Genomic DNA, 26668 nt, shown 5'->3' on the forward strand with positions numbered 1-26668 from the left:
CTGTCACTTCTTTGGCCGTAATTGGAGCCGTTATTCATTGACTCCAATGAATAGCAGCGCTAATTACGGCCGTAATGGACGCTGCGTTCAAGCGCCTGCACATGCCGTTACGGCTGAAATTACGGGGATGTTTTCAGGCTGAAACATCCCCGTAATTTCAGCCGTTACGGACGCCCTCGTGTGAACATACCCTAATAATCCAACCTGCATTAAAGGAATTTCTTACTTCAGTAGATCAGAAGATTCCATTGATGGACGTCTGGGAGATTGACTCTCCGTGAGGCCATGTATCAAAGATTCATGGCACTCAGCACATGACTCTTCTGGTTGGCTCTGATTTACAGATTTTCATAAGTCAAAATGGCCGCCCACAAAAACTGAATAAGGGCACTTTGAGGGTATGTTCACACGCTGAGAGGCAGTTACGTGTGAAAAGACAGACTGTTAACAGCTGCCTCGTTTCACACGTAAAAGCTCCTCCTCGTAATTTACGAGGCGTCTGAGACGCTCGTAAACCTTGAGCCGTGCTTCATTGATTTCAATGAAGAACGGCTCAAATTACGTGGCAAAGAAGTGCCCTGCACTTCTTTGCCGAGGCAGTAAATTTACGCGTCGTCGTTTGACAGCTGTCAAACGACGACGCGTAAATAACAGGTCGTCTGCACAGTACGTCGGCAAACCCATTCAAATGAATGGGCAGATGTTTGCCGACGTATTGCAGCCCTATTTTCAGACGTAAAACGAGGCATAATACGCCTCGTATACGTCTGAAATTTGGCCGTGTGAACATACCCTAAGGGTATGTTCACACGCTTAACCAAAAACGTCTGAAAATACGGAGCTGTTTTCAGAGAAAACAGCCTCTGATTTTCAGGCGTTTTTGAAGCTGAAAATAAAGCTTCTTTTAATTTGGAGCTTCTTTTGAGTCGGTTTTTGATGCATTTTTCATAGTGCAAAAAAACACCTCAAGAAGTGACATGCTACTTCTTTTTACGGAGCGTCTTTTTATGCTCTGTTTTTAAAAAAAAAAAAAGATGTCCCGTATGAACTAAATGCTGTTTTTCCCATTGATTTCAATGGGCAGATGTTTGTAGGCGTTCAGCTTCAGTTTTTTCAGGCGTTTTTCGAGGCGTAAATGCCCCAAAATACGCTTTAAAACACTGCGTGTGAATATACCCGTAGGCTGGGTTCACACGACCTATTTTCAGACGTATACGAGGCGTATTATGCCTCGTTTTACGTCTGAAAATAGGGCTACAATACGTCGGCAAACATCTGCCCATTCATTTGAATGGGTTTGCCGACGTACTGTGCAGATGACCTGTAATTTACGCGTCGTCGTTTGACAGCTGTCAAACGACGACGCGTAAAATGACTGCCTCGTCAAAGAAGTGCAGGACACTTCTTTGGACGTTTTTGGAGCTGTTTTCTCATAGACTCCAATGAAAACAGCTCCCAAAACGGACGTAAAAAATGCCGCGAAAAACGCAGCGAAAAATGCGAGTTGCTCAAAAAACGTCTGAAAATCAGGGGCTGTTTTCCCTTGAAAACAGCTCCATATTTTCAGACGTTTTTGGTCACTACGTGTGCACATACCCTAAGGCTGGGTTCACACGACCTATTTTCAGACGTAAACGAGGCATTTTATGCCTCGTTTTACGTCTGAAAATAGGGCTACAATACGTCGGCAAACATCTGCCCATTCATCTGAATGGGTTTGCCGACGTACTGTGTAGACAACCTGTCATTTACGCGTCGTTTGACAGCTGTCAAACGACGACGCGTAAAAATACAGCCTCGTCAAAAGAAGTGCAGGACACTTCTTTCAGACGTAATTTGAGCCGTTCTTCATTGAACTCAATGAAGCACATCTCAAAATTTATGGCTGTCAGAGAAGCCTCGCAAAATGCGAGGAGGAGCATTTACGTCTGAAACGAGGCAGCTGTTTACTCCTGAAAACAGTCTGTCTTTTCAGACGTAAAAGCCTGCTACCGTGTGCACATACCCTTAGGGTATGTGCACACGTAATGACCAAAAACTTCTGAAAATACGGAGCTGTTTTCAAGGGAAAACAGCACCTGATTTTCAGACGTTTTTTGAGCAACTAGCGTTTTTCGCAGCGTTTTTTACGTCCGTTTTTGGAGCTGTTTTCATTGGAGTCTATGAGAAAACGGCTCCAAAAACGTCCAAAGAAGTGTCCTGCACTTCTTTGACGAGGCAGTCATGTCTGAGATGGATTACAATGATCCAAAGAGCCCTAAGGGTATGTGCACACGGTAGCAGGCTTTTACGGCTGAAATGACAGACTGTTTTCAGGAGAAAACAGCTGCCTCGTTTCAGCCGTAAATGCTCCTCCTCACATTTTGCGCTTCTCTGACAGCCGTAAATTTTGAGCTGTGCTTCATTGAGTTGAATGAAGTACGGCTCAAATTACGTCTGAAAGAAGTGTCCTGCACTTCTTTTGACGAGGCTGTATTTTTACGCGTCGTCGTTTGACAGCTGTCAAACGACGACGCGTAAATTACAGGTCGTTGGCACAGTACGTCGGCAAACCCATTCAAATGAATGGGCAGATGTTTGCCGACGTATTGGAGCCGTATTTTCAGACGTAAAACGAGGCATATAATACACCTCGTTTACGTCTGAAAATAGGTAGTGTGAACCCAGCCTAAACCTAAAAATGATTGATAAAAGTACAGAAGGAAAACATGCACACAGTGTTTGTAAGTCAGCAGGATTTTCTACACCTCCTAAAACAGCTTTTAGGCTGAGTTCACACGTTGCAGATTTGTCGCAGATTTTGTTGCGGTCAAATCCGCGACGTGTGAACTCAGCCTTATAGAATATAGAGAACACAGGTATTTATCTGCTTATGATCCTTTCCATTTTTGTCTGGCAGATAACTAAGTGGGCGGAGCTTAGTGTTCCTGGTCACCTATTACAGGCAGAGCCCATGTTTTGTCTTCAGTGCCTGTGCCACCGCTCATTAGTGCAGCACCGGCCGCATCACCTTATGCTGACCGCGTGCACACACTTATTGTCAGGAGCGCGGCAATTGCTGTATTACACAGCCGCATCCCCGCTCTAATGGCGGAGATCAGGGAAACCTCTGATCTCCACCGGTATTCCCCTGAATGCTGAGATCAAACCTGACCGCAGCATTCAAGGGTAAAATGCGAAGGGGGGAATCCCTGTGACACGACTGAGGGACATACCATATATGGGCAGACAGACCAGGGTCCATTGAAGGACCCCAGGTCTGTCTGACCATATTTCCTGTTGTTAGGGCATACTTAGGTATGTCCTAACAACTGCCTGTGTACTATCAGTTCACAGGATAATATAATATAGATATATGCCAGTACATTAATGGGGTATTCCGGTTACAACAAGTTACCCCCTATTCGTAGGGTAGAGGGTAACTTGCTGATCGGTTGGTGTCTCACAGCTGGGACCCCACAGTTTAAGAGAACAGGGGTCCCGTACCCCTTGTTTGAACCGATCGGCAGGTCGCTCATGCGCACTGCCGTTCCATTCACTCTCTATGCCGAATGCTGTACTCGCCTATCTCCGGCGCACCCATAGAGAATGAAGCGGCAGTACACATAAGCGACCTGCCGCTCTGTTCAAACGATGGGTACGGGATCACCGTTCTCGTAAACATTGGGGGTCCCAGCTGTCAGACACTCACCGATCAGCAAGTTACCCCTTACCCTACAGATAGGGGGTAACTTGTTGTAACTGGAACACCCCTTTAAAGTTTAAAAATAAAAAAGTAAAAATAAAGTAATGTTAAATTAAAAAAATTTTTTTAAAAATACACACACCCATTTTTACAACAAACCATAAAATAAAATTTTCAATACATAAAATATACACACATTCGGTATCGTTGCGACCGTAATAACCTGCACAACAAATTTATAGTGTCATTTATGATGTGTACAGTATAAAAAAGTCAAATAAAAACTGCTTTCTTTTACTTATTAATGTGAGGCACGAAGTGTTATGAATTTTATACCTCCATGTGCCTCTCATTAATAATAATTAACCCCATCATGTACCTCACACATTAACCCAATGTTGTACATTATGACTGAGAAACATGATGGGGTTAATTACTCACATCAGAAAATGGTAGAGCTTTTTTATTATTGTTGGCAAAGTATCGTTTTGGTATCGAGATTCGCAATACTACACAAAGTATCGGTGTGGAACTCCAAATTCTGGTATCGAGACATGTAATGTACTGTCTTCAATTGTATCCGCGTCCTTAGGCCTTATTCACAGGAGCGTGTGCGTATTACGCGCGCAAAAAAACGCGCTGAAGGAGTCCCCGCACAAGGTTTATAGTGGCACACGCACCCGAGACGCTCCAAAATTCTTGCGCATCTCCGGTGATCCTGTGTCACTTACAAGGCTTAGTAAATTAAGCAGTGACAGCTCTAAGCTGTCATTGGTTAGTTTACATCACATGGTGACCGGTTACCTAAGTTCATTGGCGTATTTTTAAAAGTATGACAATGAACTGAGGTAACCTGGGACCACGTGATGTAAATGAAACAATAACAGCTAAGAGCTGTCACTGTTTAGTTAACTGTCACAGATCCAGGAAAGAAAGTATGATAATGGTTTTGTTTTTTTTACTTATTAATGTTGCTAAAGTTACTAAAGTATTTTAAATTTTTTTCTACAGGTACGGTCATTGGACTATGTCGGATTCGAGAACTACAACCTGCCCTGTAAAAAAACACACTAAAAAAAAACAACCGGCCATGTAAAAAAACACACTAAAAAAAAACAACCGGCCATGTAAAAAAACACACAAAAAAAAAACAACCGGCCATGTAAAAAAACACAAAAAAAACACATTAGTAACACTAATAACTAAAAAAGCAAAACCATTATAATACTTCCCTTCCTGGGTCTGTGACAGCTCTAAGGTGCCATTGGTTAGTGTACATCACGTGGTCCCAGGTTACCTCCCTTTCATTGGTCTACTTTTACAAGTTGACAATGTACTGAGGTAACCGGCAGGGCGTTTTTTTCCCCAGTCGGAAAGGGCGGCTGCTGCAGGAGTGTTTTTCTTTCTAAAAAAATAATAAACTGTGACCTGATTAATAATAGGGGAAATGAGCCCCAGTGTTCATGTGGGGGGCAGGGGAGCGAATGTTAATGGTGTAGCACTGAGCAATTATTTTAGGGTATGTCCACATGTAGCGTAAACACTGAGGATTTTACGCAAGGGATTTCATTACGAATAATCCGCAGCGTAATACAGTAGCGGTAGAGTGGATGATATTTGAACAAATCTCATCCACACGCTGCGTAAATAACGCACCGAAAAACTGTTCATAAATTGACCTGCGGTGCGTTTTCTTAATCCGCAGCATGTCAATATATGTTGTGGAATCGCTGTTTATTTGTTGCAGGTTTTCCCTATTGAATTCATTGGGGAGGTAAAACCCGCAACAATTAGCAATTGTTGCGATTTTTGCGGTGGAAAAGCTGCGTTATTGGGGGACGTCAGCCCTAAAAGTACCTAGGGCAGCACAAACTCTAAATACGGCCCTGCTAGTAACCCTTTGCCTGTATGAGAATCTAAATATAATACACTTAATACTGGTATTTTATTATAATCGAAATTTTGTAAACTCACTCTAAACTGTCAATCTGATAGTGGGATGTCTGATCACTGGGACTCCCCTGGATCCTGAGTGGGAATTACAGAGAATCTAAAAAATTGTTGCCGTTTTTTGGAATGCCCATTAATTTTATGGAGAAAAGACAATACATGTGTAGCCTACTCTCAGTCAGACTATTCTTGTCCTGTTCTCGGGATTAGTGGGGGTCTCAGGGGTCAGACCACTACGATTAATGTTTTATTATATACCCTATAAATAGGTCATTACACATTATGGTGAATAAACGCCTTTGCAGTAACCGAAATGTCATCGGAGGGCAATTTAATTGTTGACCCCGACCTTTCAGATTATGTTGTGGTAATACTCTCCAATCCCTATAATATGAAGGCATGGTTTCCATATCTTGCACTGATGATTGTTTACATGTCTGTAACAAATATATATGTTTGAATAAATGGTTTAGTAATTGGGACGACCCAATATTCCTTATACTAAATGTCACCAGATAAACATGAAGTAGTCTAAAAATAAATGGTAATCTCCAGTTACCAGAACCTGGACAAAGCTACATTCTAAAGATAAGGAAAAAAGATATAATATGTTAGATATGAACATTATCTTACATGGGACTGAGCCAATCGATTTTTCATAAAAAAAAAAAAAAAGAATTGAAAACACATTAAGTTGCTTATCAGTTTGTCTTAACTTGAGTGGTTCTTAATTTCCACTTACACAGATAACCCTGCGCCTGTTGTTTCTTCTAATAAGTAGTTTTTCCTGTTATCAATTCAAGGCCTGGTCAATCCCCTTTCTAAAGGGCTGACAGAGAGAAAGGTTTCAACACATCTGCCTTTTCATGGTCACAACTAATTAATCATCATGTAAGCGGCCGTGCAAACATAATATATTGTCCTATTACCATCTGAGAACTAAATATATTCTGGTGAAGTTTTCCCGAGCAGTCAAGAGGTAAAGGAAGCAATTTATTGGCCCTTTGTAATTGAAAGGGCAGACAAGTTAAATCCTTTAAAGGCCTTTCCAAATTGTGATTTTGTAACAAATGTAGATGTTCTGAACGTGTTATCAAATGCTGCTGCCCAGTAATAATATGCCGTTACTCATCAGAATGGCAGCTCAACTACTACCTTCTCTCACATGTGCATTTTATTGTAAAATACGTCATATTTACATCAATGTAAGGGTAAACTTCATATTAATAATATTTAACAACGTCATTTTATTTATAGATATATGTATATATATATATATATATATATATATATATATATATATAGGTTATTTATCTCGTCTCAACAACTCCTTTCCATATAGAAGAAAAAGGCGACCTGTCATCTACCCATAAAAACTGCAGTTGACATCTCAGTTAGATTGTAGGCGCCTCACAGATTTTGGTGCTTTTTATTTTTTCGGGAGTTTACCAAGAGGCCTACAGCAACATTAAAGGAGCTGCAGGATTTTCTGGCAGGTGCTGGTTGCGTAGTGCATGTGACAACAATCTCCCATATTCTTCATATGTCTGCGCTGTGGGGTAGGGTGGCAAGACGGAAGCCTTTTCTAACAAAAAAAAACATCCAAGCCCGGCTATGTTTTGCAAAGACCTACATCAAGTCTGCCAAAAGAATGTGGAAAAACGTGTTCTGGTCTGATGAGACCAAGGCTGAACTTTTTGGCCATAATTCCAAAAGGTATGTTTGGCGCAAGGCCAACACTGCACATCACCAAAAGAACACCATACCCACAGTGAAGCATGGTGGAGGCAACATTATGTTTGGGGCTGTTTTTCTGCATCTGGAACTGGGGCTTTAGTCAAGGTGGAGGGAATGATGAACCGTTCCAAAGATCAGGCAATATTGGCACAAAACCTGCAGGCCTCTGCTAAAAAGCTGAAGATGAAGAGGAATTTCACCTTTCAGCACGACAACGACCCAAAGCATACCTCCAAATCAACAAAAGAATTGCTTCACCAGATGAAGTTCAAAGTTTTGGAATGGCCCAGCCAGAGCCCAGGACTTAATCCCATTGAAAATCTGTCGGGTGACCTGAAGAGGACTGTACACAGGAGATGCCCTCGCAATCTGACAGATTTGGAGCGCTTTTGCAAGGAACGGTGGGCAACAATTGCCAAGTCAAGATGTGCCATGCTGATAGACTTCTACCCAAAAAGACTGAATGCTGTTATAAAGTCAAAGCGTAATTCAACAAAGTGTTAGTTTAAGGGTGTGCATATTTAAGCAACTACATTATTTTTGTTCTTTATTTTTATTTTTCCACCCTAAAAGAGTTCGGTTTGTTTTTCAATACAATTGTACAAATTATGGTTCACATTAAGGCTATGTTCAGACGGAGTATTTTGCAGGCGGAATTTCTGCCTCAAAATTCCGTTTGGAAGTTTGAGGCAGATTTTCCTCTCCCTGCACACCGATTTTCGCTGCTTTTTTCACCCGCGGCCGTTGAGTGCCGCGGGCATAAAACGCAGCGAAATACGCTTTCTCTGCCTCCCATTGAAGTCAATGGGAGGGCAGAGGTGGAAACTCCCGAAGATAGGGCATGTTGCTTCTTTCTCCCGCGAGGCGGTTTTACCGCTCGCGGGAGAAAACCGCCCCCACCTCCCATTGAAGTCAACAGGAGGCATTTTCGGGCCGTGCGGTTTCTGCGTCTTAAAACTCGTCAAAAAACTCTGTGTGAACTTAGCCTGGTGGAAAAAGTCCTGAAATTATTCATCTTAAACTGATTTTGTAACATGACAAAAACCTGGCATTTTAACAGGGGTGTGTAGACTTTTTATATCCACTGTATAATACAATGCTACATGGATTTTAAAAAAAACACAATAAAGCTATTATTATTGTAGAACATGAAAGTGCGAGTGAATGCCGCTTACAGCATCTGTTTCTATAGTTATTATGTCGTCCCTTACAAGAGATTAGGTGAACAAGAATATTATAGAATTGTGACTGTGATATCCCCCTTTTTAATGGCCACACATAATCTGTAAACAATACCCTTACAAAGAACTATAGCAAATTTGCCCCAGGCAAAGCTATTTCATACAACTAAACCAATTAATTATTTTTCTTTGATACAAAAATGATCACACAGAGATTAGCGTTTTTGGATTGCTTTTTAATGAGTAATTTTGTGCTGAAAGCCTGGAAATCCAGCATATCTACCACTGTTTAGTCTGAGAGTTTACTTCTAAAACTGGATATGACAAAGTAAATAATGTTAGTCTGAAAAAAGTCACCTGTTAAATGTGCTCCATTTCCTTTTTCATTACTTCTACAGGGTGAAATGTAATAAAATAGGGACAGTTTCATGAGAAAAGTATGGCACGCCTGACCTTGCAGGGAAGTAAATAAACACAGCGCATACAGGATGTAGTATACGAGCCGTATTTTACTACTTCCTCTCACCTCATCACTCATATCCTTCCACGTAGCAAAAATACCGTGCTGAAAAAACGACTGAACTGATAAATGATAAATTTCTAGTTTGGTTCATTATTGTATTAACAATGAAAAAGTTACAGCTACTTTAATTTCCTATACAGATGTAATGCTACAATCTGGATTCTGTCAGCCTAAATGAATAAACAAGCATTTATCCAGTAAAGATAATGTAGCATATATTACATACAGTACATATAAGATATAAAAGAGTAAGTAACAACACAAAGTGATGCAAGAAATGTTGGATACTCCACATAGACACATCTTCATCATTGTTGAATACGTGTAAGTAAAGCAGACATAACAAGAAATGATAAATGTGTCAGAGCAGAGACACACCAAGCCCCCCATGCATTGTGACATTTTTAGGGACACCCTTTATTTTTAAATATTATATTTTTATATGGAATTAAAGTGTTTACCAAATATTTCCAATGCGGTAGTGATGGGGATTTGGCCCCATCAAACACATTGTTATGGCCTTATGATCTAGAAATAGTATATCACAAAGAAAGATTTGGTTGATGCCACTGCCTCTCATGAAGGAGCCCATAGAGACATACCTCAGAATTTAGGGCTACAGGCTTTGTAACAATTTCCCTCAGAAGTCCTGTGACATCAGTCCAGAAAGAATAAATATATGTGCAACTCCATATAAGATGAACAAAGTCCACCTGGTCCACAGGACATCTGAAGAAACGTGGATGTGACGCTATATTCATACAATCACTTTAATGGATTACATGTAGTCAAATATGAATATGACATTCCAAAATTTCAGTCCAGTCGAAATCTGTAATATTAGGAAGGAGGAGCCTCCACTTCCACAGCAAATTACTTAGATGCAATTCTTGCCCCCAATAAGTAAGTATAAAGGGTAGATACGATACCTTATGGACCCTATTGCATATAATTTAACAGCCTTTATTAAATGCTGACAGCTGATTGGCCTGTTAGACCGGCCTTACATTCAACGCAGATAAATAATGAATGTGAAACATCAAAGACCTCTTTGAACAAGTCTACAAGCCCCACACCTTAGCCTTGTTCATAGGCAAACACATTTTTACACCTAATAAAAAAAAAAGCCCTACTGGATACTAAGATGTAGGAGACATCAATTTATTGAAGATTCTTCAAGAATATATTAAGATACCATTTCTTCTAACACATAAAACAATGACAGGTGTTCTTCAAAAAACTATATGTATAGGTTATGGGAAAATTAAAGAATGATATATGTATTTTAATTTCTGGAACATATGGGATTTAAAATGAAAATAAATCTTGTCTTGTGAAATGTGAAAGCAGATGGCACAGGAAAATCCACAGAACAATAAAAAAATAGTTTTGGACAAGACTTTGCATATATATAAGAAAATCAGTAAATCGAATGTTTGCCATTTTCTCATCTATGTGTGAATTGTATACACTTAAAGGGATTTTGCCATAACCATTATTTATCACCTATCCACAGGATAAATTATAAATATATGATCGGTGGAGGTCTGACCACTGGGTCCCCCACCGATCATGGGAATGGACTTACCTTGCTGTTCCTGGAAGCCTCATAGGAATAGAGCGTTAGAGCACATGCTCGACCACCGCATTATTCATTTCTATAAGGCTGCCGCTTCGCTATCTTTGGCAGCCCTATAGAAATGAAAGGCACGGTGACCGAGCATGTGCTCTAACGCTCTATTCCTATGAGGCTTCCAGGAACAGCAAGGTACGCCCGTTTTTGTGATCGGTGGGGGTCACAGCGGTCGGACCCCCACTAATCAGATATTTATCACTTGTATTGTGGATAGGTGATTTATATTAATTATGGGAAAACGTTAAGGCCACTTTCAAACGGCAGTATTTTGGTCAGTATTTAGAAGCCAAAACCAAAAGTGGGTCAAAACACGGAAGAGGTGCAAAAATTTTCATTATACATTTTCTGTTTATTTTCTATTCCTGGTTTTAGCTTACAAATAGTGATACAAAATACAGACCAGAATACTGCATTGTGAAAGTGACCTAATACTAAATGGTGGATATCAAGGATTTGAGATTTTGTCTCGGGTCTTGTTACTTGTTTCATTTAATACAACCAACTAAACTGATGTCTAAACATTAAACTGTGTTCATAGGGGAAATAATAAATGAAAACAATGAAAATAATTCTGCAATCTTCATAAAAATAAATTCAGATAAGCCTGTCTTTCCTCATTACTAATAAGCCTGGTTTCAGACAAGAGTGATACAAGTGCATATTTTCTCCCATAATATAGCTACAAATTCCAGCCCCGTCGCGGGTATAATGACCTGAAATAACTACAATCTAGGTCTCTATGATGCTGGTAATTTGGGTCATTAGACAAGTTGTCAGCCCAAGATTTGTGGCCATAATACGGATGTTAAAAAGTGGCCACAGTACGGCTATCTGGATGAGACCAGGCCAATCTTAGGCCTTGTTCACACAGTGTAGTTTTGAGACATCAAAATACTGTGCTATGTTAACACAGCCATAATAACATTAGCGCATCCCATTATCTTGAATAAAAGTTTATATTGTAAGCTATGGACAGCCCTATTAGCCATAGTGGAGAGCTGCTGTAAGGGTATGTTCACATGGAGTTTTTTGCAGGCTGAAAATTCTGCCTCAAAATTCCATCTGGAATTTTGAGGCAGATTTTGACCTGCCTGCACGGCGTTTGTCGCGTTTTTCGCCCACGTCTATTGAGCACCGCGGGCAAAAACACAGTGAAAAACGCTTTCTCTACCTCCTATTGATGTCAATGGGAGGTCAGAGACATAAGCACCCAAAGATAGGGCATATCGCTTCTTTTTCACGCGAGCCAGATTTTACTGCTCGCGGGAAAAATACGCCTTTGCCTCCCATTGAAATCAATGGGAGGCGTTTTCAGACTTTTTTTTTTCGCGTTTTCCAACGCGGTTTCCGCTTCAAAAAACGTGTAAAAAAACTCTGTGTGAACAGTGCCTAAAGGTCCGGCGGAGTCAGCATGGCCATGTATTATATGGTTTCCCATTTATTTGAAAGGGTGCCATGTAATACTACTATTGTCTGTGGTTTCAGCAACCAGACCAGTGTCAGAAAAAATACATATGTCCATTAAGTTTAACCAAGTCAGCAGGTTCACTCTCGCAAGAAGGTACCAACACTTCAATGCATAAGTATTTCTGACCTCCCAGTAAGTTTGGAGCACAAAGCCTTTAATCTGGGTCACAGGCCCTAGGCATAATGGTATGTTCACACGCTTACTAAAAAACTTCTGAAAATATGGAGCTTTAAAGTTTTTTAATTAACTCGTGTTTTTCGCTGCGTTTTTACGGCCGTTTTTGGAGCTGTTTTTCTATGGAGTCAATGAAAAACGGCTCCAAAAACGGCTCAAGAAGTGACAGGCACTTCTTTTTCGCGGCTGTTTTTTTACAAGGTCGGTTTCCCCATTGAAATCAATGGGCAGATGTTTGGAGGCATTCTGCTTCTGATTTTTTCGCCCGTTTTTGCCCGAAAAACAGCCGAAAATAAGCCGTGTGAACATACCCTTATAATGCTACTGACATCAACTACAATATTCCCTAGTAAAATCATTTCCAATTTGATCTTTTTTTCTGAAGGGCAGCTCTTAAACAAAACTGTTTATTTTCTCCTCTGAGAAACTCCTTAGGGCTCATTCAGACGAACGTGAATAATGTCCGTGTGCTTTGCATGGAAATCACGCGCAGCACACGGACCCATTGATTTGAATTGAAACCCATCAATTCAATTGAAAAAAAGAAATAAAAAAAAAGATGTGCTTTGCGAGTGCGTGAATTTACGCATGCCACTCGCAAAGCACACTGATGCATAACGCAACACACACGGACCAGATTCACACGCGTTTTTCACACACGTGAATCTGATACGCTCGTGTGAATGTAGCCTTAGGTTCTTGTAGCCGAGAGGCAGATAGCAAGATAACACATTATATCAACTTTGCTGCATTGACAAAGTCGTCTCCTCCTCTGTTTACTCTGCCGACCTAACCTCTGTTATCCGAGTCCTATTCATTCCAAACTGTCTTTTCTATGTTAATGTATTACTGTACAATGGAGCAGCTTCATAGTATATCATATTAGCCCAGTCTCATCTATTCCAGAAAAATGCTGGCTTCTGTAGGTCTGCTGACGCAACAGCTTGAAAAATCATTACAAATAATCTTACCCACAACTTTTGGCAGCTTCTGTCTGCGCAAGGGAATTCGAGGCAGCTTCATGCTGATTCGACTAAAACGCCCACAGAAGCGTCGAGAGGGTTTCTTGTTTGTTACCTGCTCCTGATTTCCACTGTCAAACAGAAAAAGTTGTCATGTTAGAGGTGTTAGCATTATAAACTGCAGTAATTTATGAATATTTTTATGAATATTTTTTTTCAAAATGCATCATACCTTTGTGCACAAACATAATTAAAATTTGTAGGACACAATAGTAACTGTGCTCTTCATTGTTTTGCACTGAAGTATATATATATATATATATATATATATATATATATATATATATGTACAGCATGACTTCATGCTCATTGGGCCCAATGCACTGTCTATGTCAGGGACCCCCACCTGATATGTGCCATTTATAATACTTCTTATGTGGCACCTCTGAGCACCCCAGGTAAAACTTCTACCCTGCCCCCCATATATACGCCCTTGAGCATATATTGTGCACATGCTACAACTCAGATCTGTTATATATCTTTGTGTACATTCTTCTATCACATCTATGTAACAGATCATTCCATATTCATGAACAAGAATATAGAGATGGTCCTCCACTTGCTTATAGGGGGCCGTTCCAGTAGAATTGGGAACATAGCTGAAAGGATTTGTTTAGACACTGATGGTGGGCAATAAGCCCTGGTTCACAGTCATTATTCCAATTCACCAACAGTGGAGTTCTTCCAAACCAAACTTGACAAACCAGTTTTACAGACCTTTCATCAGTGAGGTCATGGTCATACTGAATCAGGAAAGGGCCGTTTTCCAAATTAGTACCAGATAGGGTTACAAAATTCTCTAAAATACCATTTCAGGAAATACTTGACGTGTAAACCAAATATATATCTTGTTAAAGAGGCTCTGTCACCAGATTTTACAACCCCTATCTCCTATTGCAGCAGATCGGCGCTGCAATGGAGATAAGAGTAACGTTTTTGTTTTTTTTTAAAACGAGCATTTTTGGCCAAGTTATGACCATTTTTATATTTATGTAAATGAGGCTTTCTAAAGTACAACTGGGCGTGTTTAAAGTAAAAGTACAACTGGGCATGTATTGTGTTCGTTACATCTGGGCGTTTTTACTTCTTTTACTAGCTGGGCGTTGTGTATAGAAGTATCATCCACTTCTCTTCACAACGCCCAGCTTCTAGCAGTGCAGACACACAGCGTGTTCTCGAGAGATCACACTGTGACGTCACTCACTTCCTGCCCCAGGTCCTGCATCGTGTCGGACGAGCGAGGACACATCGGCACCAGAGGCTATAGTTGATTCTGCAGCCGCATCGGCGTTTGCAGGTAAGTAGCTACATCGACTTACCTGCAAACGCCGATGCTGCTGCAGAATCAAATGTAGCCTCTGGTGCCGATGTGTCCTCGCTGGTCCGACACGATGCAGGACCTGGGGCAGGAAGTGAGTGACGTCACAGCGTGATCTCTCGAGAACACGCTGTGTCTGTGCACTGCCAGAAGCTGGGTGGTAACGAAGAGAAGTGGATGATACTTCTATACACAACGCCCAGCTAGTAAAAGTAGTAAACACGCCCCGATGTACGCACATAATACACGCCCAGTTGTACTTTTACTTTAAACACGCCCAGTTGTACTTTAGAAAGCCTCATTTACATAAATATAAAAATGGTCATAACTTGGCCAAAAATGCTCTTTTTGAAAAAAACAAAAAAAACGTTACTCTTATCTACATTGCAGCGCCGATCTGCTGCAATAGGAGATAGGGGTTGTAAAATCTGGTGACAGAGCCTCTTTAATTATGAGTAAATTATATTATAGAAGTAGAAATATATCAGGAAACGAATGAGACTATTTTACCTATGAAGCTTTTGATGAACAATATACTGTCTGGAATGTGTGCTATTGTACACATTGTAATATGTCAAATACAAGTCACGGTCAATAATACTAAATACTGAAAATATAAACTTACTCAGCTGATTCTTCTTTCTTACGACAGACACAACAGCAACATAACAATGATAGCAGGAGAATTAGCAGAACTATAACAAGTACCCCGGCTCCTATGACTCCCATTCTCTGATTGGCTTCTGCAATAGAGAGAAAATGATACAAAGTATTATGAATAAACCTAATAACCCAGTATGTATGCAGCTCTCATTCTTTACACAGCTCTATACAAATATAAAAAGACATTCATTAAATACAAGTACAACATTTCAGAAGTGACACATTACAATTTAAATGGGTATAGAACAAAGATGGTAAAAAACATTGGATGTAGGATTGTGTTGACCCAAAATAAATATTTTTGTGAAATTAAAGATGCACTCCCACAATTATTTTTATTCTTTGGCCCTTTAGAAAGGCACATTATGTAATTTATGGTGAAGGTATTTTTCTTACCGGTGGCTGTATTTGTGAGTTATCCGCTCCCTTCTGGTCCTCAGCTGTGTCATTTGACCAGCAATAGGACTCTCCAACTGCCACATCGTCTCATGTGTGGACAGGAAGTCAGTTTCTCCATTCATTACTATAAGACTCACATCGAAGCTGTGATGGTAAAGAATGGAGAAACTTACTTCCTGTCAACACATGAGACGATGTGGCAGTTGGAGAGTCTCATGTGTGGACAGTAAGTCAGTTTCTCTATTCTTTACCATCACAGCCTCGATGCGATTCTTATAGTAATGAATGTAGAAACTGACTTACTGTCCACACATGGGACGCTGTGGCAGTTGGAGAGTCTCATGTGTGGACAGGAAGTCAGTTTCTCCATTCATTACTATAAGACTCACATCGAGGCTGTGATGGTAATGAATAGAGAAACTGACTTCCTGTCAACACATGAGACGATGTGGCAGTTGGAGAGTCTCATGTGTGGACAGTAAGTCAGTTTCTCTATTCTTTACCATCACAGCCTCGATGTGAGTCTTATAGTAATGAATGGAGAAACTGACTTACTGTCCACACATGGGACGCTGTGGCAGTTGGAGAGTCTCATGTGTGGACAGGAAGTCAGTTTCTCTATTCATTACTATCACAGCCTCGATGTGAGTCTTATAGGAATGAATGGAGAAACTGACTTCCTGTCCACACATGAGACGATGTGGCAGTTGGAGAGTGTCATGTGTGGACAGGTAGTCAGTTTCTCTATTCTTTACCATCACAGACTCGATGCGAGTCTTATAGGAATGAATGGAGAAACTGACTTTTTGTCCACACATGAGATGATGTGGCAGTAGGAGAGTCTCATGTGTGGACAGGAAGTCAGGTTCCCTATTCCTTACCATCACAGCCTCCATGTGAGTCTTATAGGAATGAATGGAGAAACTGACTTCCTGTCCACACATGGGACACTGTGGCAGTTGGAGAGTCTCATGTGTGGACAGGAAGTCAGTTTCTCTATTCATTACCATCACAGCCTCGATGCGAGTCTTATAGGAATGAATGGAGAAACTGACTTCCTGTCCACACATGGGAAGCTGCGGCAGTTGGAGAGTCTCATATGTGGACAGGAAGTCAGTTTCTCTATTCTTTACCATCACAGCCTCGATGTGAGTCTTATAGGAATGAATGGAGAAACTGACTTCCTGTCCACACATGGGAAGCTGTGGGAGTTGGAGAGTCTCATGTGTGGACAGGAAGTCAGTTTCTCTATTCCTTACCATCACAGCCTCGATGCGAGTCTTATAGGAATGAATGGAGAAACTGACTTCCTGTCCACACATGAGACTGATGTGGCAGTTGGAAAGTCCTATTGTTCACATAACACAGCTGAGGACCAGAAAGGAGCGGATAACTCACAAATACAGCCACCGGTAAGAAGATTACCTTCACCACAATTTATATAATCTGCCTCTCTAATGCGCCAGAGAATAAAACATTTTGTGGGGGTACTCCTTTAAACAGATACAGCATTGTTGCATGTACAATGATCTGTAAAGTAAAATTGCTTTTAACGATGAACGTTTAATTATAAGTAAATAATGTGTTAATTATAAGTTTTATAAGAAGAAAATGGTGCAAAATGAGCACCTTATCTATATCTGGCTGCCATTTTTTACATATTTTATTTTGACAGTTTTCATTTTGGGGTTTAGTCTAATTTATTGCAAAAATGTACCAAATTTGTAAAGTGCATGTAACAACAGAAAACAGTTTTTCAGAACAGTCATCTACATTAGTATTTGATAGTCTAGAACATGCACCAAATTCACAAACATCCGTCCATCAGTTTTATTCATTTGGCACATCAAATTATGCTTTTTGTGCACATCCACTATTGTATTATTGTTACATTACCATGGTCATTATTACAGCACTTTGCATTACTTGACTTGTTGGGTGAGATTTATCAAGAGTGTCATAAAATACATCATTATACATGATGATAGAAAAAATGGCGCCAAATTTATCAAGATGATACATGTGATATGATAAATATGGCACATATTTCTAGTCATTAAACACTTTTATTTGCCTTACGGTATCTTATGGCTGGCTAACTTTACATGTGTATGTTGGGCCCAAAAAACAGATATGCTGTTAATAAATTTGCACTCACCCAGAAGGAAGAACAGGGTCTCTATAGTGCCACCTATAGGTGACTACACTGTAAGTACATTCCCAATCCTTTATAGAGACTTGAAACATGACTGGGGCTAATAGTCAACCAGGGACACTCATCTATAGACAGCACTGTTTTGGAGTTGTTGCTCCTCATCAGTACAGTGTAGGGTATTGGTTGGCCACTGCAGCCAATCGCTGGCACCAGTGGTGATGCACCATTCTTGTCAGCGGTGGTTGAGGTCAGTGATTGGCAGCAGCGGTCACATGGATGGAACGGGCTGTCATGCCTTCCTGTAAAAGTAAACGGACTAGCGTATAAGGGATTTACCAGGTGGGCATGACTTATTTTGTTATTTTAACACATCCGCTGCCTTTAGCCTGCCTTTTAAATGCCCCGGACAACCCCTTTAAGCTATTAATTAGGCTAAAGAAAACATAATCTTAGCTGTTACCAAGTGTACAGTCTATATGAAATTCTTTGTTTAAATATATTCCAGACATTTGATTTGCACACTGCTGATCATAGGAAATTGTTGAAAGGGTTTAAGAGTTGTTTAATGGGAATTCTTTTCTATACACACACCTAGTAAAATGCTAGTATAAACCACATCTAAGACATTTCATTGTGGACATCAGTGACATTTCAAAGAAAAATACTCCTATGCAAAAATGTGTGTAAAAACAACTGTGTGTGTGTAATGTCATTTAATTAAAGACTCTTAACATCCTTAGCCTCAATTGGTCCTCACTTTTCTTTAAAGGAGTTATACGATTTTTGCAAATAAGGCCTCATGCACACGACCGTAGTGCACGGGCCGTGACTTGCGGCTCGGACGGCCGCAGAGTGTCACCAGCGGCCGCCCACAAATGCCGTGTGCATTACTTTCAACAAGCCTGGACCGCAAAATGCAGCCGTAATAAGACATGTCCGATCATTTTGCGGTCCAGGCTCCTGGGCAATGCACGGACCGTGGAAACCACGGTCATGTGCATTGACCCATTGAAATGAATAGGGCCGCAATTCCCCCGCAGATTTGTGGATGAATTGCGGCCGCAAAAATACGTTTGTGAGCATGGGGCCTAAATGTTATTCTTTGTATCATGAAAAGTTCAATATTTCTTCAATATACTTTTTGCATCAATTCCTCAGGGTTTTAAAGTTCTCTGCTTGCTGTCATTCATTAAGAACCTTCATTACTAACTTCCAGTGGATACAAATCTAAACTGGTCCTGTGATTGACACACAGGGGCACGGTTCGTTAGGCTGGGTTCACACACCCTATTTACGGACGTAATTCGGGCGTTTTAGCCCCGAATTACGTCCGAAAATACGGCTCCAAAGCGTCGGCAAACATCTGCCCATTCATTTGAATGGGTTTTACAATGTACTGTGCAGACGGTCATTTTTTTTACGCGCCGCTGTCAAAAGATGGCGTGTAAAAAAGACGCCCGCGTCAAAGAAGTGCCTGTCACTACTTGGGACGTAATTGGAGCCGTTTTCCATTGACTCCATGGAAAAACAGCTCCAATTACGTCCGTAATGGACACAGCGAAAAACGCCTGCACATGCCATTACGTCTGAAATTCCGGAGCTGTTTTCTCCTGAAAACAGCTCCGTAGTTTCAGCTGTAACGGAGGCTGCCGTGTGAACATACCCTTACAGTACAGTTTTAGAGCCAAGCATCTGTGTGATCCTCACATGACCAGGATTGATTGCTATCCACTGTAAGTAAACAATGAAGGTTCCTATAGAATTTTAGCAATCAGAGATCTTGAAAATCATGAGAAATTGATACAGAAAATATATTGGAATTTGTTTTTTACTTTGCATTACACAATGAAACACCTTTTTTTGCTGAAACTGTAAATTATGCCATGAAGGCCCCATGCACATAGCCATATCTTGGATCTGAATAACATGGATCTCGAATATGTGCGCATATAATTCTATGGGTCAATGCTGTACCTCCGTGTGCCTCCGATTTTACATGAAGGCACACAGACTTTTTCTTACAAATTTTGGTAGAATTCATGAGAAAAAAAAGATTATGGCATGTCTCATCATATGCTGTATTACATAACAAAGCTTCTATGAGAGAATAACGTGCCTCATATAGTGCGACGTATGCAACCGATACTCTTTGTAGGCTTAACCTTTAAAGGTAGACATGATTGATTTTGATGGAATATAAAACCAGTGAGCTATCTGACATGCATCAGTCTCCCTCAGTGTCACCACTAATTCTTCCTTGTTATCTTCTTGCTTAAGATTCATAAATTTGGAGACTGTTTTTTCGACTCGGCAGTGTTTCTGCCCTCCTTCCCCGGTGGGCAGATACTAGTAAGGGATGTCACCAACTGTGCCCGTCTGCTTCATTTACTTACACTGTGCTAACATCTCATTACCGGTGTCAGCAAAGTGTAGGAGGAATCTTAGACGACCCCTTCACCCAGTGAAGCGCTAGTCTGGCGACATCAGTTCCCATGGCTCTTATTGGGAAAGCATTAGCAGCTAAAAGAGAAAGGATGTAAGGGCTGAATATAGTTACTTAGCATTGACATCGTATGCAAAGTGGAACGGACCGTCACTTTAAGGGTAACACATCCTAGATTACAATAATTGTCTTGTAATCAGTAAATAGGTTTTTATGGTTTTATCCGCCTGTTTCAATTATTAAAACATGCTCTGAAGATGAATATTTGCTGGGCTACTCTGGTATCTGAAAATTTGAAAAAAAGTTTTGAGAATAATATCTTCCTGTGCATTACTACAATATTACTGTATGGGTAGGATTTATAACCTATTGATAATATTGTGAAGAGAAAGGCAAAGCAACTCCAGAATCATTTGTTTTAAAAGATATACGTTAAAAACTGTATTATAGTTTTCTGAAGTGTGACCTTGAAAACCCTGTAAGGGCGGAAGTTACACCCCTCATACACAAGCCATCTGAAAGAAGCTTTACTTGATGAAAGAGTCCAAATACTCTTCGCTCCCTGATGCATCTCATTCTCTTTTTTTGTTTACTGTCAGTATAGAGAACGCCAAGAAAAAATGAGCATGCAAGCAACGTGACTGAGATATAGATGGACAGCAGATGGTAAGATCACATTTGAGTCATAATGTTTAGGAAATTGTGCACTAAATGTAAATCTGTATGCTTTATATACCTGGATGAAATGCAAAAAGCCACATGTTCTCTGTAAAAATGCTTATACGTATCTCTGAAAAAGAATCACTTGGTGTGGAGACTTTTATCGTCTTTGTTGTAAGACTTTTTCACACTAAGGGCCACATTTCTAAAGCAATTTACGCCTGTTTTTGGAATAAAATATGGCGCTAAAATGTTACAAATGATTTTAGCTGTACAATTTGCGACTTTTCTCGTTGCGCTCAAATTTGGAACGTGCTGATAAAAGTGGGTGTGATCACCAAAAGAGACGTACTATAGGCAAGATTTCTTATGTGGAATAGGTGGAAATGGCCCACATTTTGATGCAGGTAAGACACCTAAAAAAAAGTAATGTGCCTTTTTTTTGTATCAATATCTTTATTAACTCCAAATGCTACAATTTCAAAACAATTAAATATATTTCCCTGCCCCAATCCCCTCTCGTCCCATGCCGCCACAAAAAAAAAGTTAAAAAGCGTAAGAGAAGGGAAATATAACAAATCTATGACCATATCAACTGTTGTTCTAGAGTACTATAGGTATGTACCCAATATTCCCATGTCTCCCTAAATTCCACCATCTGTTTTTGTTCATAGAGTAAATTCTTTTCATGGAGTAACATTTGATATGCTCTTTTCTTCCAGACTGCATAGCGGGGTACATTTGGGGACATTCAACACTGAAGCAATACTTTGCGAGCCATTATTAAGAGTCCTGCAACTGCCAGTCTTTCTGATGGAGAGCCATAAAGACTAGTATTGTCCCCCAGAATACACACCCTAGGGTCCATAGCCAGCCCAACTGCAAAGACCACCACCAGGCGCTCCACCACCATTTGCCAGTACTAAAAAAGATTTGGACAACGCCAAAGCATGTGGATTAGGTTCGCATCAGTAAATTGACATTTTGGACAGATACTTGATTCCCTCAACCACATGATATGTAGCTGCTTGGGTGAATAATGCAAATGATTAATTATGAACCATTTTGAAATACCATGTGAGAGATTCCTGGTCCTGGATGAATTCCAGATCTCACTAAAAATATAAAGGCTAACCCTGCTTCTTAATTCCGCCTCCTGCTTTTCACAAGCCGAGAGGGCTGCCCCTCCTGTTAAAGATTTCATAACCTTTTTATACATTTCAGAGATCAAACCCTTTTTTAGAGACACACAAACTTTTTTACCATCTCCATAATCCCAATCGACCACTCTAAGTGTGGTTTTGTCCTGGATCATCGAACAGGCATTTTTAATTGTGCATACTGGTAAAAGAAATGTATTTGAGAGATCATACTATGCCTGCAACTGTTGAAAGGTTTTTAATTCCCCATTACAGAATAATTGCGATATTCTGGTAATCCCCTGTTGTTGCCAAAATCTAGCACTTAGTATTGTCCCACAAAGTAGACCGACCATTGCCCCCCCCCCCCCCTCTGACATAATACCAGATTCTGTGAAGTAACTTTGCTGTACAAAAGGTATGGAGGTTTCATTAACTGACCTGACAGGGAGACAATTTTAGAAAAAAAAAATTGTAATTTGATTATCCTCCCCTTCCACCAAATAGGATAATTGGGTTGCAAAAAAAAAGCTTTTAGATTCGGAACTGCCAAACCTCCATTCGCCCTGGGGAATGTCATATATTCTAGCATCCTTGTTGATTTTCCCTTCCGGAATAGATCACGAAAGAGACTTTGTGCGACTTTGAAAAAGCTTCTGCTTTCCCCCAGTGGACAATTTACCAACTGATAAAGAAATTTGGGAAGCATAACCATATTTATCATATATCCTTGATGCAAACGGCAAGGGGAGATGTTTCCACAATTTTATCTTTGCCCTTAACATTTGCAAGAAGGGAAATAAATGAAAATCTTAGTAGTCACTTGGATTTTTAGAGATATGTACCCCTAAATATTTAATACTCCCTCCTTACTCTATAATTTTCAACCCGGAGTCTATGTCTGGTGTTACCGACCCCAAAGGTAACAAAACAGATTTCAACCAGTTTATATTAATGCCAGAAAAACTTCCAAAGTCCAAGAGAATCAGCAAGTCATCGGCATAAAGGGAAATCTTATGCTCTACCATCTCTTCCCAGAGCCCTCTAATTTGTTCACTCCTTCCAACATGTTGCGCAACTGATTCGACTAATAAGAAAAATAGCAATGGAGACAGAGGACAACACTGCCTTAACCCATGCCCCAGGAGAAAGTATTTCTAAATCAATTTGTTTACCAAAATTCTTGCCCGGGGTCTGGCATACAAAAGTTTGATCCAACTGAAAAAGTTAGGACCGAATCCATAACATGATAGAGCCTGAAGCAAAATGTCCACTCTACACTGTCAAATGCTTTGGTAGAATCCAATGATGGTATAGCACTACAATCAGGGTTGTGCATTTGGAGCAGAGAAAACAAACTTCGAATATTCATTTTGGTTGATTTAATTGGCATAAAGCCTGTTTAGTCTTTGTGAACCAGAGTTGAAAAACCTTGATGACAGAACAAGGGAAAGAAGTTTTATTTCGGTATTAATCCAAGAAATAGCACGGTAAGAGTTTAAATCCATGCTATTCTTAGCCTGCTTCAACAACTAGCTTACACAGTCGAGTGCAAGTGCCACAGCATTATACCCCTATATTGGCTATATACTTCAACCCATCTGTTCCAGGCGCTTTGTTGTTAGCTACCTGATCTAACGCTAAGTTTAGCTCCGCAATAGTTATTGGGGAATCCATAAATACCTTGTCTTTCTCTGATAGACAGAGGAGGTGGGAGTCTTTCAGGAATTTTATGATCCTCTACTTCTGCCTTAGGGTAGGTTCACACGCTTTACCAAAAACGTCTGAAAATACGCAGCTGTTTTCAAGGGAAAACAGCTCCTGATTTTCAGACATTTTTTAAGCCACTCGCGTTTTTCGCTGCGTTTTTTACGGATGTTTTTGGAGCTGTATTTCAATAGAGTCCATGAAAAACGGCTCCAAAAATGTCCCAAGAAGTGACATGCACTTCTTTTTTGCAGCCATTTTTTGACGCGGTTGCTTTTTCTGCTGTTTACAGCCCGGAAAACAGCCGAAAATAAGCCGTGTGAACATACCCTCAGAATAATGCACTTCCCTGTAGAAGTCTGTAAAAGCTTGCAGAATTTGTGAAGGGTCAGAGAGTATCAAACCACTTTCTGTTGTAATAGCAGAAATAGTTTTTTGGCCAAACTGAGGATTTACAATAATGGACAACAATTTCCCAGGACGGCACCCCCATCTAGATAGTTCTCTTTTCCTGAAAGAAACAGGATGTTTTGTGCATTCTGCTCTCTGATACCATTATGGACTACTTGTGCCTCCTCCCAATTAATTCTACTATCCCAAGATGATAAGGCTAAATATTCTGCTTCCAACTGGTCCCCTCTTGTGCTGTTGTTTCAGACCATCTAGATACCTTTTTGTAATGATGTACCTCCTAAAACAAGAACCCCCTGAGAAAGGCCTTAAAGGCATCCCAAACTCAAACAGGATCTGCGGTATCCTTGTTCACCTGTGCCTTTTATAAATTACTCCAACTACCTTCTTTAAAAAAAATGCCAAGCTCAGTAAATGTGGGCCGTAGAGTTTTCATGGTAATTTTAGATAATTGTTGACTATGGATTAGCAAATGATAAACACGAGGGACACAAGAAGATTCATTTAATGAATGCCACACAATCCTTCTAGACAAAGATCCCTACCTCCCTATGTCATTACAATATACCAAACTTGTCTTCTCTCTTACTAAAGTCAGCTTCATACAGCTCATTTGCACCCAATAATAAATCTGTCTTCTGTAAACGCCCCCTAATGGTGACTGCAAGCAGCCAGAATTTTATAATTTAAAGGGATCCTGTCATCAACATCTTACCTGTTAAACTAGCCTGACCCCTCAATGGCCGCAGCTGTCCAGAGTTCGTTCCTGTTCTCTTCTTTCCTGAAGTCCTCCTCTGTCTGTAAATATAGTCGTTTAAACTTTTCCCGCCTTTTATGGTAATTATTTTTCCCTCTGGGATGGAGCTTCTTAACCACGCCCACTGCCACCACCTGTCCGGCCCTGACTGGCTAAGGAGTTGTCAATCAAAAAGAAGAAGGTGGAGTCCACTCTGAGATGCTGGAGGAATGAAAACCTGACTCTTTTCAGATGAAGATTTGACTCTTTTCTGCTCATTTGCATACGGCGTGGGACCACTGAAAAACGGAATACTAAAGCTACAGAGCTTACTTAGAACATATTTATAGCTTAGATGACAATGATTTTTCACCCACTTTCACCAGGTATTGCTGGCTTTATAGCTAAAATGCTGGTGACAGGTTCCCTTTAACTCTTTAGCTGTTTGAAGGGAAGCAGTGGTTTTGAACTTCAGAAACAGAAAAATTGAGCTTCAACTCCTATAAAGATATAGTATGCATTTATTAGCACAAAATTTTGGACTTATTTAAAAAAACAAAAGACTATAGTATCCCTAAAACTACCTACTTTGTGTTAGCCATTTTACATCTTCCCCATTAGGTTACCCAGTATAATATCTTTCACAATAAGCAAACTAAAACAGTCAAAATGCTTCAAAATAACTAGCGGATCTGGAAATTGTTTTCAGATGTTGTCTGCTTTGTCTAATGTTCCATTTTATTGTGCTGTGTGGGTGTTCTACCTCTGGGAACATGCAACTTGCAAGTAATCTAATTACTCATCTGAATTAGTATTATAAATTCTTCAAAGTTGTTTTTTGTAATAAACTTTTTATTCTGTGTAATCTCAAAGGCGCAAAGCAACATCTTGCAACCCATATCAAAAGATGGGGAGAAATGAGCATAATGTTTAGCATAAACTATGTCATCTATAAGGAGGCCCACAGGTCTATTCTTAGCTGTATGTGCCTTTCTTGTGAAACGTGGGAAATTGGATGCCTACGCATGTTTTTTTTAATGGTTTCATTCTGGTGAATGTTTCACGACGTGTTGATTTCACTTCATGAATGACTTCAGGACTACACTATTCCCAATTAAAAAATAAATAAAAAAAGTTTAATATGAGCTAAAGACTGGAGATTTGAATGCATTATGTGTACTTACTAACTTATAATATAACCATCTAAATCCCATTTAACATTTTTCCTCTATGTATATGTTTACGAATTGAAGGTTTCCTGGTTTTACTGTATGTAAATAAAGCTCAAACATTAGATAAGAAAATTATTTTCTAATATTTGTGTGTTATTTTATTTATTTGACAATGGTATCAAGACTAGATAATCCTCTGTGAGCTAAAATGGCTGATACATTTAGCAAACATTATACATTAGACTTTCACAACAGCAGAGAAATTGATCTTGCTGATATTTTTAAAGGGTCGCTTAGACTGGGTACAATTGTAGCAAACCCTAAGATGTGAGACATATTAGTTCTGTACAAGTTTTCAGACTCTAGGTATAAACAAGAGTATTCACATTCACGGAAAGCAAACAGAGATCTTGACATGGTGAGGATGTTAAACATAAAGTAGATTGGAAACAATGATCAAAGTTGTATGACATACGATTAAAAAAACAT

At 40.0% G+C, this 26668-nt stretch overlaps 1 protein-coding gene and 1 long non-coding RNA gene across 2 annotated transcripts in view; one reads left to right on the forward strand and one right to left on the reverse strand.

Moving 5' to 3' along the window:
* The window catches only part of SCARF2 (scavenger receptor class F member 2), a 215887-nt gene that overhangs the window by 37243 nt on the left and 151976 nt on the right, over positions 1–26668 (reverse strand). The window contains exons 8-9 of the mRNA XM_075831042.1: positions 15320–15437; positions 13326–13447 (exon numbers count right to left, since the gene is read on the reverse strand). Of these exons, the coding sequence (XP_075687157.1) occupies positions 13326–13447; positions 15320–15437 (240 nt within the window). The remainder of the gene's footprint in view (positions 1–13325; positions 13448–15319; positions 15438–26668) is intronic.
* Positions 16938–22009, forward strand: LOC142656156 (uncharacterized). Its single transcript, XR_012849598.1, has 3 exons — positions 16938–17168; positions 20954–21020; positions 21737–22009. It is a non-coding gene; the product is annotated as an uncharacterized LOC142656156 (long non-coding RNA).

The sequence above is a fragment of the Rhinoderma darwinii genome, chromosome 1, assembly GCF_050947455.1.
Source record: "Rhinoderma darwinii isolate aRhiDar2 chromosome 1, aRhiDar2.hap1, whole genome shotgun sequence".
In the NCBI taxonomy this organism is placed as follows: Eukaryota; Metazoa; Chordata; class Amphibia; order Anura; family Rhinodermatidae; genus Rhinoderma; species Rhinoderma darwinii.